This window comes from Carassius auratus, chromosome 29 (assembly GCF_003368295.1).
Source record: "Carassius auratus strain Wakin chromosome 29, ASM336829v1, whole genome shotgun sequence".
In the NCBI taxonomy this organism is placed as follows: Eukaryota; Metazoa; Chordata; class Actinopteri; order Cypriniformes; family Cyprinidae; genus Carassius; species Carassius auratus.
In genome coordinates, this window is record NC_039271.1 from 6618357 (window position 1) to 6637616 (window position 19260).

The 19260-nt window shown below is 34.9% G+C and overlaps 1 protein-coding gene across 2 annotated transcripts in view; it reads right to left on the minus strand.

The window, feature by feature from the left end:
* Positions 1-19260, minus strand: part of LOC113047912 (pleckstrin homology domain-containing family A member 5-like) — a 104985-nt gene that overhangs the window by 28074 nt on the left and 57651 nt on the right. The window contains exons 1-2 of one of the 2 annotated variants that reach the window (XM_026209287.1): positions 3986-4229; positions 2717-2800 (exon numbers count right to left, since the gene is read on the minus strand). In XM_026209287.1, the coding sequence (XP_026065072.1) occupies positions 2717-2800; positions 3986-4017 (116 nt within the window). In that variant the 5' untranslated portion in view covers positions 4018-4229. Of the gene's footprint in view, positions 1-2716; positions 2801-3985; positions 4230-19260 lie in introns of those variants that run through there. The other variant, XM_026209286.1, reaches the window with a different exon arrangement.

Sequence of the window (19260 nt, forward strand, 5' to 3'; positions counted from 1 at the left end):
CACGCCGTCGAGTAAAGATACGTGCAAATCTCATTAACACCGACTTCACAGAAAAGCAAGATGGAGGTGATAATTGAAACGGGTAGAAACAAGGGTCCTGCCATCAGCCGCAAAGCAAATCTAAATGAGTTTACTTCTCTCATTATTCGCCGTGTTCAGTCCTCTCTGAAAAACTCATTCAATCAAAAATGAATGTACTCTCATCGTTTGCAAAGACGTTGAAATGTACAAAATGTACAAAAGTGATTTTGTGTCCATAGAAAGCACATTAAATGTTAGTAAAATGTCTACTTTTAAGGTTTCAAATAAGTTTTTGGAGAATAAAATGTCAAAATTTGGTTGAAATAATGTTACATTGTCATTCAGTGTAACACAATATTTATGCAAAAATTCAAACAACATGCTTATTCTGACGTGCACTTATTAAAATATCTAAATGAATAATGGAGCATACTAAATTTTATTGTGTTTTAAATTAGTACAAAATTCTTACTGACAAATGGGCAAAACCTAGGATAGTGGCAAATGTTAAAAATGTAAAATTACAACTCGTCAGTATTTGGGGTGAAAGTAATTAGTCTTTTAATGTGTCATAAATTGATTTTTGTTGTAAATATGCCTGACAAGATTGTTACACTGAATGACATTTTACTGGGTGTCTTCTGTAAATCAGGGGAAAATGTATGATATTTATTTAAAACAAAATTGCAATTAAATAAAACAGAAAACTTTTTGCATTTCTTTTGGGGGTGGGGGGGACTACAATAGTTTAAAGCAGTATTACACTTTTTTTTATTCTTAAACACTTTTTTGTCTTTGACCCATATACACAAACATACATATATAATCTGGAAAATTTTGAGTAGAAATTTAATATAAATGTAAACATTTTTTGCGCATTTAGATTTTTGTACATTCATTTTTATTTATTAAAATTCAATTATATTTTATGCATGATTTAATAGTAATTATATATAAAAAAATTATACATATATATAAAATATTATAACATATAAATACAATTATATATATATATATATATATATATATATATATATATATACATATATATATATATATATATATATATATACATATAATATTTATAAAAATATTTTAATAGTTTTAGTTTACACCACTACCTGGAATATGGTGCAATTTTTTTTTTTTTAACCGCATCTTTGGAGGTTCAAAGTGTCTGTTGTATGGAAAAGCAGCAGGAGATTTTCTTTTGTTTTCGACGGAAGAAACAAAGTCAAACAGGTTTGAAAAGAAACGAGAGCAAACACACCCTCATGCCGCACGTCTTCATCAAAGACTAATATCTGCTGCACAAATGTTTCTTTCTGCATCTTCTGTTCAGAGCGAGAGCATCTGAAGTTTATCTGCGAACAGGGACTGCAGAGATTGCGGTTGACTTTGCTTGAGGACGCAGGAGAAAAGGAAAGAGAAAGAGAGCGAGATGAAGTTTAGAGACTTCATTCTCTTCCAGAGGTTTGAGAGCAGTTATCAGGAGACAGGAGAGTTGAGCTGTGAAGAGGAGGAGAGCTGAAGAAAGTCATGACTTCACGTAATCATCTCCTCAGCTCTTTATTAAACGCCGGCCTGGTAATTGCTAGTGGCTTTGTGTGAAAATCGGGGGGTGTGTTGACTATTTAGTGGCTCACTCTTTTCAAACACGCACACAAATAGTAACACGTTGTCCATTAGCAGACGGGCTGAGAATATCAATGCTTTCGGATTAATCTCATTCATAAGATACAGTGATTCTGGGGTTAATATGAGCTGCAGAAGAAGTAGATTTACATTATGCATAAATGTAAATTATTTATGTTCTATACATATTTATATATTTATGTATACTGCAACTTAACTTTTTTTTAAAATCTTAAAATCAAAGAGATTATATTTGTACCTCAGCACAAAAGGTGCAAACACACATAGAAAATACATACATTTAAATTATTATTAATTATGTATATAAACGTATTAAATAAATAAAGGATGGACAATTATAAATTGTTCAAACAGTGATATCAGATTTCTTATAACACCCACATGTAAATATTTATACATTTATAAAATTAATAAAATAAATAAATAAGTGATAAATTATTCAAAATGTCACTAAAAATAGGTATAAAAAATAACAAAAATATATTGTGAAGAATTATTATATTTTAGACATTAAAATGAATTTTAAATAAATAAATATCAATTATAATTTTACTTAAATATTAATAATTCTAATAAATAAATATATTTTCACAATAATATAAAGTGATATAAAGTGATATATATATATATATATATATATATATATATATATATATATATATATATATATATATATATATATATATATATATATATATATATATATATATATATATATATGATTTTTTTTTACCACATTTTTGTGAGATTCCCTCATGTACCCATCAGTCAACAAATGGGAATAATAATGACTTTTTGTGCTGAATGACCCAGAAAAACTATCTTTTGGCTAATTATATAATTTTTTGTGTTTCTTTTTTCCCCCTATTAACCAATATTCAATACACTCCAAAACATTACTGTCCGGTCTCTCAGTGCTACAGCTGTAGAGAAACACATTAGACAACATGAATGTGATTTCTGTGTGAAGTTCAGACAAAGCACACTGTTTCTGATTCAGTGCTGCAGGAAACTGAAGAGAGAGAAAGAAATGACTCACTGTTCGTTGACGACAAAGATGCAGTTGTCTTGCGAAGGAACGCCTGTGACGGGATGCTTGCAGGTCACCTTTCTCTCATTGTGACTGCAGGAGAGAAAAGACACAGGAATTGTGGGAATTAGAGACATGTGAGACTGCTGTTCACACTCTAAGACACTCGATAAAGAGCTGTTTGATGATTGAAATGATTGAACGAGCCGCGGGATTCACGTGCTGCCCTGCAGAGAAAGATCACGATGATGGGACATGATCATCCAATGGAGAGGAGACAACCATAGCATCACATTCAGTGTTTCATTGCACAGCCAACACTGGTGGACACATGCAGGCTCTTTCCTAGCAGTGTCACAACATGTGTTAAACATGCAGAACTGAACTGAGGTGTTGTCATGTGTGTAAGTGGCTGCTATATTACAACAGCACTGAGCACTTTTGGTTTCTGGCCTGAAGCAAAAAATAAATAAATAATTAAAATAAAACTGATTCATAATTTTTGTAACCCTTTTTACAAAAAAACAAACAAACAAACGAACAAACAAACAAAAACAATAGAATTATTTTAAAATGATTTTAAAAAAAATTAGTTTGAGAAATGTATATAAATATATATATTTAACAGAAATCATGTATCACAGTGTGTATATATATATATATATATATATATATATATATATATATATATATATATATATATATATATATATATATATATATACTGTGATACATGATTTCTGTTACACTCAGTAAAATAAATAAATAGGTGAATCAATATCTGATTTTAAAAAAGGAATAGAAAATACATTTTAAAAAGAAATTATTAAATTGCAGCAAATGAGAAAATTATATAAATATGAATTATAATTACATTCAAATAATATAAATATTTATAATAATATAGAAAGTAATGATAATAAATCATAATGATAGTCAATTAATAATGATTATTAATGAATGTCCAACCCAATAATGGTTTATTTAAAATAAATAAAATATTTAAAAATATATGTAATAAAATGATTTATTAAAAACTGGTTATTATTTATAAACACACACACACACACACACACTTGTTTGACCAATATGGTCTACCAAGCTGTTGACGTCTCCATCAGAATCTGCTTTTAGTCTGATTTCCCAACAGGACAGAGTCTAATATAATGTAATCCATATGAAACCAGATGACATCTACCCAGAAATCTCCTCAGCAGCAAACACACACACACACACACACACACTCACACGCACGCACACACACACACAGCTACACACCTTGAGCGAGGGGTGGTGCAGAACTTCAACATACTGTCTCTGTCTCTGTCTGTCAGTCTCTCCTGGGGTCGCCGGTGGCTCTCTATCGCCTCAATCCTGTCTCTCTCTCTCTCTCTCTCTCTCTCTCTCTCTACTCCTGCTGTTTATCACCGATCCAAGCATGTAGTCAGTGCGGCTGCTTTCAGCAGTCATACGCCCCGATCACAAGAGCATGCAGACAGACATACGCCCACTCTCTCAGTCTCTCCTCTCCACCCTCTTCCTCTCTGCCATGAGGCGCCGACGTCTCAATAAACACAATTCGACACAGACAGAGCTGTGAGAGGACAGAGGAGGCCGTTCACAGCAGATAAAGGAGGTTCTCTCTCACATGGAGAGTCACAGGGCTGCTGGGTGACATGCGGACCGACTGAGGCCTGCTGGTCATGCTTTGAGGCCAACGAATCAAGGTTGAGGGGAACTTCACAAAACACTCACACATCCATTAATGCATAAATCAAAGAATCAAATAAATTCAGCATAAATGCAAAAAAATGAAAGTATGATAATATATGTATAACAAATGTTTCCTATATCTTTATCTTTACTTAAGTCGTGATTGCAACGCTGAAACATACTGCATTAATTTAATAAACATAACCGAATGATGGTACTTACTAACATAACACTCCGTCCATTAGAATAAATCAACTGCTCATAAAGCTAGAAGATTTCCATTTAAAAACTGAGCATGAACATTCATATATATATATATAAACAGTTTAATTCATGCATGAATATCACTTCAGGCCATAATGACTTTAGGCTAGGTCTAAACACGTTAAACCATTATGAACTGCCTGAATGACGGCACTTCACAATTCATTTTAACACTGAGTCTACATTTGTCGTGCTGCACGCACTGAATTAAAGTGACAGCGCATTGTTCGTGGGTAAAAATGTACATGGATTGATACTAAAATGTAGTAATTACACCATAAATGCATATAGGTTAATTAAAGTCTACTGTGTTTCAGAGACAACACACAGGCCTATGGCTTTTTTGGCTTGGTTTAAAAGTTAAAACAAGGAAAAGAGCACTTTTAGATTAGATTAGGCCAAACAAGACACTAACAGATGCATTCATGGAAAAGTGAAAAGGTTCTTTATGAACCGCAAGATTGCTTGCAATAAAGATGCAAAAAGTAGAGCTGAAAGATCTTAATTTATATCGTCTTACGCGGACTTAGCGCGAGAAAGATGCAAAAATGGATGCTGAGTAGCCTAGGTGTCACGGAGGCTTGCCTCTGGCGATTACGTTTTGGTAGCACCAGCAACTAAAGCAAAGTCTGAGGTTTGGAAAAGTTTTGACTGTTTATAATGAGAATAATGACGCACCATCAGTGAGTGCAGGAGCGCGCTGAAGACATCTACAGTGGATTCAATCATTAAAGTAAAGTTTTTTTTAAATGATAACTAAATATTCACTGAGTAAATGCATAATGTGGACAGAGTATTTACGCGAATGTTGTCATTATTCTTTTATTAAATGTCAGCTGCTAGTGGCGAAGCAAATCCGGCGGAGCCTTTATCTTAATTTCGTTATTGCCAAATACCCATCTTAAATTAAAAATTGATCTTAATTTAATTTGTTTTAAAAAACTGGTTTTTATTGGTGCGTTGGTCTATTTATAGTTTAAATGAGCCTATGTCTAGAGTGCTGAGATGTTACGATGTCACAGAGGACTTATTTTCTTTCTTTATTCCTACTTACAAGTGGCCTAGTCTACGTTAGTTATGAATAAATTATGTTAAAACATGTATAAATGACTCATTCTTGACACAAGGAAAAAGAGCTGCGTGTGTGCGCACATTTGAATAATGTCGGGTTGTAAACATGTTCGGGCTTTTACAAAGCTGTCAATCAAAATGTACTTTCGGGTGGAAACCTGTCGGGCCTAACTTTTATGGCCTGATTACTGCTCTAGCAAAAAGTGTCCTTTTGTGCTTCTCATCTCAAAGTCTGTTCATTTGAAACCTGCTGAGAGCAATACGATTGGCTCTACTGATTGATGACAAAAATTTGGATGCTGAAACCGTTTGGGACGACTGGGCTCATGGTTTTCGCATTGTTTTATGGTTAATTTACTGTTGCCAAGGCAACACTCACTCTGGAAGGATGCTAATCACTTTACCAACCTGCTTGTCAATCCATCATCTGTCCGGTCGCTCGGTGTGCCTGCGTGGGCTTCTGCCTCTGCTGCCGCATCTTATTTCAATAACTGCTTCAATAACCAAAGTGACTAGCTTAAAACTGTTCAGAAGAACTGATGTGTGGAACCGAACCAAAACTTTCAATAAACTTGGATTAAGGTTTAAATTAGAGGAAATTTTACGCTCTCAAACTTATGGAAGCTTTTCTGCCACTAAGTAAAAAAATAAAAAAGGTAAATGTGACATTTTATCTTACAACTCAGACTTTTTTTTTCTTCTCAGAACTGAGTGATATAAACTTGCAATTCTAAGAAAACAGTCATTTTCCCCCTCAGAAATGGACTTTATAACTCACAATTGCAAGTTTATATCTCAATTCTGAGTAAAAAAAAGCTAGAATTTAAAGATATAAACTCGCAATCGCAAGAAGTCAGAAAAAAGTCAGAATTGTGAGAAAAAAAAAACTGAAATGCAAAATTTTAACTTGCAACTGCAAGAAAAAAACGAGTCAGTTGTGCAAGAAATAAACTCACAATAAGAAGTCAGAACTGCAAAAAAAACAGGGTTAGTTTATCGAAAAATGAAAATTAGGCTGAGTTTTACTCACCCTAGAGGCATCCTAGTTGTATATGACTTTCTTCTTTCTTTTTATGGATGGGCGCTTTTTATTGAACTTCTTTTGGACTGATTCACTGCAACTCCCAATTTTTTATAGAACTGTGACTGGATTCGTCCGAAAGAGGAAAGTCATATACACCTAGGACACCTCGGGGGTGAATAAAACAGTTCATTTTTGTGTGAACTAAACCTTTAAGAGAAAAAAGTCAGTATTACAAGATGGCGTATAAACTAGCAATGCTAGAAAAAAGTCTTTATTGCAAGATAAAAGGTTGTATTTATCTTCCTATTATTTTTATTTGATGGCAGAAAGAGGCGTCCATACAATCCTCACAGAAAAAAAAAAGTATAATAATTATAAATATGAACAGCAAGCCGTAGTTAACCCTCCTCCACACTGTATCAGGAGGATACATGATACACTGTGTCACGTATAGACCGCTGTGGGACGGCTTCACGCATACATAAATGACTGCATAACATAGTCTCTCTGTGTCACTCAGAGCTGCGTTTGGGTGAGGAAGACACACTTGACTTGTTTCGGTCACCGAAGGGCTGTGTCTGCTCTCTACCTCTGCCAAGCCTGCAGGGAGCGCAGATGTGCCGGAGAACAGGTGGACATGTCCAGCTGCTGCGAGATGCCCTAAACCTTAAAACCACTCAAGGACATCAACCAGAGATGATTGAGGAGTTGTCAAGGAAGCACACGTCTTCACGAATCACCTCAGCATGACATCGCTCTGAAAGGCTTTTTTTAAGGCGTTAAACACGACGCAGATTCATTTTCTTGACATCAGGGAACACATTCGCACAGACGGGTTTGTAAACTACATAAAGCTGCTACTTCAGTACATAAAAACACATTTGCTTGGTAAAGCGCTTACTCTACACTTGTACAGCAAAAACAGTCTCAATTTAGTTTGCATGAATTTAAAAAGTATACCAGCAACACATTTATATTTCTTTTTATTTAAAGACGCAAACTGAGTTAAAAATCTTTATACAGTGTACTATATTATAAAGAATACAGTAAGCTTAATGCAGTATATAGTGTGTGCTAGTATTGCTTTCTGAACGCAACTATTAACAAGAAAAAAATGCATGAGATGTTGTCTGTCCAGCCATTATGATGATTAAATGTCCATACAGTCCCAGAACACTGAATAAAAGGTGGCAATAATTGACGTGAACCAGTGGCTAAATTTAGCTTCACATTCACTAAAAGGTTCTTGTGGAAATAAACAATGCTCTGCGTTCCTGTGGGCATTTAAAAGCTCAGGGAGAAAATGAACAATGAAGCGTTTGCTCCCGGCGGGCCGTCTGCCATTCACACATGCTCTCTGCGGCCCGCGGCTGACCTTTCTGAAAGGCCAGCATGCCCTCGCACCCTCCCGTTACCCTCTCAAAGCAGAGCTTTCCAGAAGAACATTTATTTCCTTGACATGCACACACGCTCATGACTAGTGTTGTCACGGTACCAGAATGTCAGTATTCGGTACCGATACCAGTGAAAATCCACGGTTCTCGGTACCAATTTCGGTACCAAAGCAAAACACAAAAATATGCTAATTGAAAAAAAAAACACTTACAACTACAAATAAAACCAATGCCATTCTTTATACTTATTTAAAATTGTGTTAAAAGTTTTTCTACAAGTAATATAATTTAAAAAATAAAAAAAAATAAAAAAAATAATAATATAATAATGTTATTTGTCTTAATGAAATTTTAAAAAATTTCGGTAAATAAAGGGGATTTGGTATTAAAATTTAAACATGGAAGAAATATTTTGTGATTTATTTCTTAAATGTTTTCAACAGATGGGTGGACGTGAAGACTTTTAAACTGACACAGGTTTTACTCAAACGAAATGGTAAAATGCTTGTGAAGTGACTGTATTTACGTCCTCACTGAGACGTCAGATGCTGAAATTACTGCAAGCATCACGCGCTTCAGTCTATGTAGTAAACAAACCATTCTTTCATTCACACAGAGACGCGCAGAACATGCAGGATTCATATTTCAACCCACTTGTGCGGCTTAACATTTACAGATAATGGTCCATATGGATATTTGATTTGATTAATTTATGCTAACTTTGACAAATTCTGTGACTGTCCATTTTAAAATGTAAGTTTCATTTTCATGACTGGATTTTGAGATTTCGTCCGCGTTTTCTGCTTCATGGAAATCATAACGCTGTATGCATCAAGAACCTGGTTGACCGGGTCATTAAAACCTGTTAGCTAGCACCATCCATTATGGGACTCACAGCTGAAAGTACACTACCTTACTTAAAATTGTAACAGTTTCTTACTTCAGTGTGTTACACAAATAATTTTGGTTTATTTGGAAAGAAGACCCTTTGGGCTTTACTTTTCATTAACCAGATTTAATAATGCTCAAAAATATTAAAAGTTATAGACACTGAAGTGCCTTGAAAAATTTTTTACCACACTGATTTTTTTTTATTTTTTATATAAAATACATAAAATCAGTCCTGGAGCAATCTAGATAAGTAATGGGTTGAAAGTCACGTCTCATGAGTTTCTATTCCAAATCTGAAGATATCATGAAAGCTATCATGAGCTAACAGGTTAAAGAAACCTGGTACCATGACATTAAAATTTTTGTACCAACTTGGTACCAAAGTACTGGGTCTTTTGACAACACTACTCATGACAGAAAGATTGACCTGGAAGAGAGGTTTTGGTGATGTAACTTAGATGATCATGTATGCTGTGGTGATTTTCAAAATCAAAACACAAGAGAAATGCAAATTATTAGCGGGAAGGCCAATATTATCAGCATTTTTAATTATTAGCATCAGCCGATACGTTTTTCTTTTTGGCCGATAAGTCGAATCTCCAAACTCATTTTCAAAGTCAAAATCAAGGTTGGCACTATGGGAAATGCTGATACAAAATAAATGTGGTATAAATGTAAAAAGGCCATTTCTAGAGATATCTGAAATCATTTTCAACGTAAAGAGTTGGAATATTTCATAGATGTCATGAAGCAATTTGACTTCTGTAAAATGGTGTAACAGAGTGAAACAAGATATTCGACAAGAAAAATGGAATTGACTGAATTTTGAAAAGTAGGTATTTCATATTAGATTTAAGCCAGATTTGAGTGCCAAAGAATGGCTAAAAAAGCTATTTGTCTGTTTTTCCCAGATTGAAAACATGGGAAATGATGATTATACTCAAAAAATAGGTATTGATGACAATAAATACACAATAATTTTCAATGTCAAAAGCGAGTTATTCAATGCTTTGCTGTACCAACAAATGGTTGTAAAAAATAAAATGGTCTTCACAACCAATTTGAAATCTGTAAAATGGTGTAACGCAGTGAAACAAGATATTTTTCATTGGAATTGACTGAATTATAAAAAGTGGGAATTTCATATTAGAATGGAGCCAGATGTGAATGCAAAAAAAAATGTCTAAAAAGCTATTTGGCCACTGGTTATCATTATCCAATCAACCACATGACCGAATAATAATAATAATAAAATATTTAATTCCTCCAAAAATATCTTCTTTTGTGTTGAACAGAAGAAAGAAACTCAAACAGGCTTGCAACAACATGAGGGTGAGCAATTTTGGGATGAAGTATCTTCTTAAAAACTCAAACACTATTTAGAAAGACATTTATAAATGCATGAATTAGATGAGCCATTGCTGCCAGTCCTACAGCTAATGATGCATTTCATTTTAGATGAATCATCTCTGACTGAATGAACCTCTCTCTGCTATCATCCGATCTGGAAGCCCAACTCGTAATTAGTAAATGTCTAATTATGAATAAATATGTCACATGTCATCTGAAATAGAGGATGTACTCGTTCATTGTGAAGCATTCATAACAGCGTACTGTTTGAAAGAGATACCGGGCCCACTGCAAATGTCAATGTGTTGATAAAATCTCAATTTTAAAAGTCTCCGAAGAACAACCAGCGGAGAATAAACGTTTATGGCATTCACATCTAAAAAACAACACACGCTTGGGTGTAGTTTAGGGGAAATTTTGTTTCTAAAAAGCACCAAATCCTGGACAGGCTTATCTTATTAAGAAAAAGGGCCAATATAAGCCGCCCATGGAGAATTTACTGAAGGCGTTTCAACTGTGCAAATGGAAATAAAGTGCAAATCCCCTCATTTGTTCCTTAATCAGAGAGCAATTCTTTCAAAAAGATTGCTTCCAGAATAAGTGATTGTAAAATTCATAAGCGGGTTAAGCAAAGCCAATTTGGGAGTCTATGAGAGGTCATAGCACAGACTGGCACGTGACACAAAAAACACTAGCACTTATTAGGACATGTACCGACCGTGCTATTACCCATTTATACCTATTAAATAGTCAGCCAGTCAATATTTCCCATATGCAAATTATAATAATTGTCCAAATGAAACAAAGTCCATTCACTTAGTACTCATACTTCAGTTTCATTTACTTCCACATCATGAAATATTCATCGCCTTACAGCACGTGATTGAGTAGCATCAGATAGCACTCACACTCTGATGTTAGCATTATAATAATTTCATGTATAAATTATACATGAAAGTGAAGACAGTCTATTGAACAAACAAACACTGTAAATCAGCCCAAGATGGTTTGCTTGTCTGAGATTGTCTGTTTCAAATGGTTTTAGACTCTTTGGCCTTTGGTCTTGATCCTCAATCAAACATTAAACTTTTTTTATGATCATCGATAATAACAGTTGTGCTTCTTAATATTTTTGTAGAAACCTTGACACAAAACTATTTTTCCGGGATTTTAATGAATATAATGTTCAAAAGAACAGCATTTATATATGTGTATGCATTTTTTTCTTTTTTATAAGATCATACATGTCTTTGCTTAATAAAAGCAATAATACCTTTTATAAAATAATCTTAATAACCCTTAAAACTTTTAATAGTAGTATATTTCATCCGAATATCTTCCAGCATTGTGATATAATGCATTCAAACCAGTTTTTTGCACATCATACTGAAGGAAGACATTTGTGTGTTTGTATGCATGATTTTTCTCATGTAAATGACAAGATGCATTGTTTTGTTATAGCAAACATACTTTGATTCGGGGTAAATAATGTTAACCGTGCACCACTGCAGGATTTAATGATTAGTGTTTGATGTATACATCAGTTACACAGTAAAACTCCAGTGCAATACTTATTTTGGTGTAGGTCAGTACTGTATGTAATCTAATGTGTCTCATAATGTGTTGATTGCACCTGCTCCTGCAATCTCCAGTACATTACATCACCAACACAGTCAGGAAACCACTTGATAAAGCTGTCAAGTGGTTCCTCCACTGCAAGCACAAAAACACACAGATTCGCTCACGGCATTGGTGTTGCTAACAGTAACCGCTGCAGATGGCTGTTGTGGTGTCAGTAATGGCAGGGCTGCATTCTGGCTCTTTTGTCCTAAAAAGCATGACAGGAAGACCGTGCAAGAGCAAAAACAAGACGCTCATTTGAAGGCAGATGGGCCGAAAGAGCGGCTCCCACCGAGAGCTTCAGAATCCATTCAACCCAAGCGCTGGTTCTGATTGGATAACGGCGCATCGCTCTCAAAAAAACCCATCCAATGGTTCTTCCACGATCGCCCACATGCTGATTAGAGAACGACGACTTGCAGGACTGTCATAACATCTCAATTGAAAGCACAAGTGTGCGTCTCCAGGAGGAGCTGATGGAGTGGCTTGTTAGTCGCTGAATGTCTGATGTGACTGCTGCATGCACAAATGTGGTGAAAAATACAGCTTATTATTCTCCTGCGGTAATGGCCGTAAGAGGGGATGTTCAAGAGGGCATCGTGCTTACAGTGCACAAGTATGTCATATCAGACTGTGGCACAAGGGAAAGAAAGATAAAATGCCAAGCTAATGCATAGCATGACGCTCGACCAACTTCATTAACAAAGACTTCTGGTTGTGTCATTATTACAACAGTTATATAATATACAATAAATATAACGAAGTTTTCAGTAAAGTCAGCATCACAGCTATAAAGATAACGACAAAAAAGAATGGTCTTTTTGGAAAAATTAAAAAAAAAAAAAAAAAACTAATTTTTCATTCGATGACCAGAAAAAATTACTTCTGTTTTGAGGGGCGTGTCCTGCATCTCAGAAAATGATTACAGCCATGACGCATTACCGTCACGCGGAAACAAATCGGCCGGATGGATTCTGAGCATGACAACAGCTGCCTTCTGGAAGCATAATGAAGTCCTGATTTATGGCAGATTGTTCAACAGAGAGAAAAAAAAAATACAAGACTGAACCTCTTCTAACTTAAACGAATACATTTGCAAACAGCCAAAAGTTGACAAAAGTGACTCATGCATGCATATTTAAAAAGAAAAATGTAAAAGCTGTCTCAAAGCAGACAGTAGTTGTTGGCTCAACAGGTTAACTGACATTTACAATGGATTAATAAGCAGAACCAAATGACAGCAGCTTTGGGAATACCTGGATCAGCCCATTATATCATACTGGATTCAGCTGGTAACGTTACTGCATGAAGCATTAAATACTCATCTGCTAATCAAACACACACAATATCACAGTAATTGATTTCACTGTGAAGAGGCAATCCATCAGCCTTCACATTTTAATGCAACACACGGCATGCAGACCAAACATGTTATTTTAAAGGACTTGTGTTAGTGTCACTCACGTAAATTTTTGTTAAAACTTTTAGTAAATTTTAGTTTTTTTTTAGTCTTTTTTTTTAGGTCTATATAGATAATATATATACATTTTGTAGTGTGTTTTTCATTTCTATGATTTTTTTGTTTAAACACACATACATTATATATATAAATATATAGAGCAAGGGAGCGAGCAAGAGAGAGAGAGAGAGAGAGAGAGAGAGAGAGAGAGAGAGAATGAATATAGTTGAATTTTTCTGTTTTCACTTAGATAAAGTATTTTGTGATTTGTTTTTTTATCTCTATATAGTTTATACTTTTAATTTTATTTAAATTTTAATTCATTTTTTACATTTTTTTTTCAATTTTCACTAATAATTTTATCATTTTTTAGTCATTATTGTTTTTAATATCTAAACGGTTTAGTTTTCCCTTTCAGTTAATCAGTTTTCATTATTGTATTTTCTGTTTTTATTTTGACTTACATTTTTGTACATTTGTATTGTTTTTGTCATTTATTATGTCCATATTTTTATTTTAGTTTTAGTCTAAACTCAACTAAATGAGAATGAGAAATGTTGCATTGGCAACTAGCTGAAACACACAAAAAAATTCTCTTTTAAATAAAAAAGGTTTTTTTTAGTGATGAAAATATTTTTTATTGTTTTATTTTTATCTTTAGGCAACTATAATAATTCTATTAAAGACACATAATAGCTCAAAGTTGACATGTTTGTTGGATTACACAATCCACATCTTTAGAAGTTATCTTTGAACAGTTTATTTGCTGCAAACTGAAAGCTAAATGTAAAAAAAAATACAGAATCTAGGTGCAAAGCTAAAGCACAGAAATGTGCTTTATGTTCCTCTGTAAAACAAACTAAGTGCAAGTTAAAAAAATAAAAAAATACCTTCACAGACCCTCTTACAAACACTGAGCCTCTGCTGCAAAAACAAGATACACGTGCTAATCAGCTTTGCCTCTTCAGCCTCGTTTACATCCGCTGTTCATGGATGAATCCTAAAGCGTCTCGTCCACTTCTGAGGCTGAGCTGTGGAGACTGGAGCCCATGATATCTCAATCCATCTCCCATCCCTCCACACCTTCTGCTTCCCATCAAAACACGCATTTAGATCCACTTTCAGGGCTCTATCCATCATCTATGCTTTACTCTGGCTGGCACTCATGACTATTTGTTGAAACAGATGAAAGTGAAAAGCCAGTACAGTAATATTTAGAGATGGCAGATGGTAACAAATGGGCTCTTCAGTGTATTTCAGAGGAAATGCGTGACTGCTGCCCCATGGAGGTATGAATGCAACAGAACACACTGCTAAAATAAAAGCACTAATCATCAATACTTTAGATACTTCAGATATGTCCAAACATGCTTAAACGGGATAAATTTACTTTATGCACAATATAATGTTATTATATTAACACTTGTAAATTATTAAGGACTTGATTGCATCCGAAGTCAATTGATTGAATTGTGCAAACCTGCACATTATTACATTTGAAAGAAATTGAGATGGCAAATGTTTATTTATCTGGAATAATGTGCACCATACATCATTCATAATAAGATCAGGACCACGAATTAAGAAAATAAATAGGGTGATTTATCGATTTCACGTCAACATTGAAGGATATAATCTTCATTGTGGAAATCAATCTGCAGCTTTAGCTCCGTTGGGACGAAGGCTTTGCAGACTGGCAGAACTTTGAAAAACAGAAGGTATTAGAAGTGCTTGACCGGAATTGATCTGAGCACGTGGCGTCCACACAGATGGGCGTATCTGGTTGCACTCTCAAGCCCAAAAATGATTTGGGGCGATTTGGGTCATATTTCTCACTGGAAGTCTCTTTGAAGTTCATAACAGTCAAAGACAAATGTGGCAACACTGGAGCATCATGGCAGTGAGTTTTGATACTTTTAGGCCTGTGTTGAACTGAAGCAAGTATGTTCTTGTAACGAAGTGGAGGGACAGGCAGGACAGAAGTAAATAATGGCACACGTTGAATACTCCTGAAGGGCGTGTGGGAATGACGTGTGTTATGGAGGTAATTTGTTCCCAGTTCCTGTTTCTCTGAGCACACAGCTGTGTTCAGATGCTGTAACTAAAGCTCGCCAGCAGCCCGTATGCATGTGAAACACTCACATGATGCAACACTTCACTTATTCTGTGAACACAACATGGGGCTTCAAGACTGCAATTAAAATGGCTGCAGATGCGATTAAAAATGACTCAAATGCAAACTACTTCAGGTGCTTTATTAGAGATCCATGCTGCAAGTCCTACTAGAGTGTAGCCGTTGCTCATGAATATTACTCACTCTACTTGATGTTACATAACGTGTTGCCTGACTGGCATACGTTGTGCGCTAATCAGCTGGTGAATTAAACAATCTGGCGAATATTTCATAAGTTAACTGACTGGATGCTTGCGGAAGGCTACCAGACAACATCTGCACAACCTAAGTAATATTTCACGCATCATTCCTTTGATTCACAGGATGCAGGATGAGTTCTTGCATTCAACAGAATGAGACAGGTTATTAAAAGCTGAACTATTTTTAACTTCATCTATTCAGAACTTTGAATCTATAGCAAAGAATAAATATTTTACACGTTATGAATGAGTTTGCCGTATGAATTGAATGCGATGAGATGAAAAAATGGCTCATATTTCTCTATTAAAAACATACCAGAACAAAAACAGCATAACCAGTGTAGTCTGATTTACAAAACAATTACTCTTATGGTTTATGCATATAAATATGCACTTGAGCATGATTACTTTGAGTACCGAGTATGAGTACTATTATGTACCACAAAAAAAAAGGGCTGGAAGACCAGTCTCTTTAGAAAATAGCCAACATACTGTAGCACAAACAGTATAGTCTGATTCACAACAAATGACTTTGAACAATTTCTTTTAATCATGCAAGATAACATTTTAACATTTAAACGTTTAACATGCATGCATATGAGTATATAAGTATTATGTATCAATAAATAATGGCTATAAACTAATTTCTATTAAAAACTTAAATAATATCAAACATACAGCATGACCAGTAAAGTCTGATTCACATGGACTGACTCCTATGAACCAATTCTTTTAATGAATCATTCAAGATGACTCAACATGTGAAGTTCTAAAAAGTTAGATGCATTTGCAGATGCAGTATCAGGCGGTTTATGTGCATAAATGAGTGTGTGAGTACTATTTTGTTGCATAAAATAATTGCAATGAAAACATGTCTTTTTATTGAGAAAACAGACATGCAGTACAACCAGTGAAGTCTGATTGCCAACAAATGACTCTTATGAACCTTATTATTTTAATGAATCATTCAAGATGACTCGGCATGCAATGTGTAACAAACTTAGATGTTTAAGGCAGTTTATAAATAATGTGAGTATGGAGTACCAGTACTTTTATGTTGCACAAAATAATGTCTAGAAAACGCTCTGCTTGAAATGAGGTGATTCATTGTGAATCTTGACAGACAGACTATTATATTTCATCACATAAAACTGCGATATTTGCTGGGTTTATTGAGATGTTTTGTCTATCGTCCTTCATGACTCCTGTGCATGCTGTTTGCTTTGGGATGCAAGCGGAATGCTGAATGCAAGCGGAATGTTTGATGGATGTTGCCAAGGTAACAGCGTGATATTTACCAAGTCGTCTAGGATGGACAGGAGGAGGACAGGTGAAAAGTGGGCCGTAATGTCAAGGGAGTCAAGCAAACACTGTAAGCGGGGAGATGGGTATTTTTGCATCGGCATGGCGTCACACTGACCCTGGAGGTCAAGGAGATGGCGGAGCACAGGACTTAAACACACCCACACACACACCAGCTATGTCAGGCAGAGTAAATGTCAGTGGCGAGGACAGGTCTGGCCTTTCGAGGGTGACCAAGTTAGCAGCCGAGGTCGTTTGGAATGGGAAATAATGTTTTCTTGTTGGTTCTGACACACAATAAGGCTGTTTTAAAGGGACAGTTCGCCCCAAAATGAAAAATTGGTTTCATTTAATCACTCTTATGGCTCCAAACCTATGAGTTTTTGAAGAATGTTGGCAACTAAGCAGCTATTGACAACCATAGTATGTTCTTCCCCATAGTATCTATTTTTGTGCAAAAAAAAACAAGAAATTCATACAGCTAAGAAACAAGTGGAGGGTGAGTAAATGGAGGTTCAGATTATTTTATTAGAGAAACTTAAATTGATTGTAAAAATGTAAAAATAATTTTTTCAAATTTTGAAAAAAATGATTAGCGGATTTGGTGTTTCCCAAGAAAATACTATTTCAGACTTTTCTTCTTTAAAATTCCACATTTAATTCAATGTGTTACTTGCCATTTCTTAGTAATTATTTGTGAAATGTACTAGCAATTCCTGAATTAAAATGGGTTTAAAGCCATTTTTGGTTGCTGTAGATGTCAGAGAGTGTGTAGAGGAAAAAAAACAAGCCATTACTATTACTAATTTAGGCTTTGGTCTCCAGATAAACTAGCAGATGAAATGGGAAAGCTCAGCAGTTTGTTAACATCAATCATTAATTCCACAGCAGTGAAGAAAGGCAAAGTGTCCTGGTAAAGTTTTCAAAGTCTCTATTTCATTAAATAATTAATTGGCTCTCTTTTCCATGCATTCCATCTCAAAACAACACTGGGTGATAACAACATTCACATGGTCTGATTTGGCCAAACAAAACTGCACATTAATATTTCGTCCTGCTCTTCAAACCAGCAACGATCCATTGGAAAGTTTTCAAAAGCAGGTCTCATGAAACACCAGTGCAGCTCTTTGGAAAAATGACTGGTCAGATAAGAGTTCAAACCTGATTAACGGAGCACCAAGGGCCCTCAGGCCCCTGTTAGGACCAACACAATACTGGTGAGGGTCGATGCTGATGCTCAAATTCATTTTGGGTTCCTAGAAACTCTGCTAATACAAAAAAAACTTTTGCCACTGAAACGCAATATTTCATACTTCCAATCCTTTCAGTTTATGTTGGAAATTCAGGGGAAATGGATGGACATAAAATTACATCCCACGCTCTTGTAAACCATGTTATTTTCCCCCCTTCTGCACTGAGAGTTTTGGCGAAAGATGTTGAGACATGGTCTTTTCTGGAGACAGTGGTTTTGGCAGATGCGTTTGAGTTCCTGAGGCATTTCACTCTTAAACCAGTAAACCTTCAAACATCATGTGTGTTGAACTATCATTACATTTTCCTACTCTGCTTACAACTTCCAAAACACAGAACGCTAAAGCAATAATCCACGAGCGGCTGTGCAGGACAGTCATTTTACCACACTGGAATACAAGGGGAATTCTTAAGAATCAAGGCATTAATTATTGCTTTTTTATATCAATTTGGCATATTAATAAACAGTATGATGTGCATGTGTATCTGCATTTTATAACAACTTGAAGTTCATGTTAATCCAACACGAAATTATATTCAGAACTTAGAATACAAAAAATATATCTATAAAACTTAATGATAAGAGTATTTAACAAATGTACAATTATAAAAATGGATTATTACAATTTTTTATTCTTATTAAACTCTTTAAGAAAAAAAAAAAACCCTTATGTTCTTTCTCTATAAAAAACGGTACCTAAACAAACTAAGAGAGTAAAAACAAAACCAATAATAAAGAAAAAGCAGAAGTAGCAGCAGCAGCAGCGTATAATTGGCAAGAATTTTACCAATTTGTAAACAACTTGAAATGTGGCTCATCCAATCAGAATTTGATGGATGA